We start from the raw sequence: 436 nt of genomic DNA, 5'->3' as shown, positions 1-436 counted from the left end.
CCATGAAGGTTTTGGGGGGTCCTGGGGTCCCCTCTGGCCCCCTGGTGCCCCCCATGAGGTTTTGGGGGGTCCCGGTGCCCCCATGAAGGTTTTGGGGTTCCCCCCGTTGCCCCCCAGGTTACTCCCTGGCCTGGGTGCCCCTGGGGGCTCAGGGGGCTCTGGCCTTGGGGTCCCCCCGGTTCCGGCACGTCGGGCGCGTCCTCCTCGCGCTGCCCCGGCCCGGCGGCACCTGGAGGGTCGTGGCAGAGGCCTCGGGGCCGCAGGTGAGGCACCTGGACCACCTCACCTGGCCCACCTGGTCACACCTGTCCCACCTGTCCCACCTCACCTGGTCCCACCTGGTCACACCTGTCCCACCTGTCCCACCTGTCCCACCTCACCTGGTCCCACCTGGTCCCACCTGTCCCACCTGTCCCACCTGTCCCACCTCACCTGG

At 70.9% G+C, this 436-nt stretch overlaps 1 protein-coding gene across 1 annotated transcript in view; it reads left to right on the top strand.

Moving 5' to 3' along the window:
- Positions 1-117: 117 nt before the first annotated feature.
- Positions 118-436, top strand: part of LOC113942611 (integrin alpha-L-like) — a gene marked incomplete at both ends in the record, with an annotated part of 888 nt that continues 569 nt past the window's right edge. Inside the window, one exon of the mRNA XM_027633710.1 lies at positions 118-263. Coding sequence (XP_027489511.1) covers positions 118-263 — 146 coding nt within the window. The remainder of the gene's footprint in view (positions 264-436) is intronic.

Source organism: Corapipo altera, unplaced genomic scaffold, assembly GCF_003945725.1.
Source record: "Corapipo altera isolate COAL_440 unplaced genomic scaffold, ASM394572v1 56064, whole genome shotgun sequence".
NCBI lineage: Eukaryota > Metazoa > Chordata > Aves > Passeriformes > Pipridae > Corapipo > Corapipo altera.
This window is presented reverse-complemented; position numbering and strand designations above follow the sequence as displayed.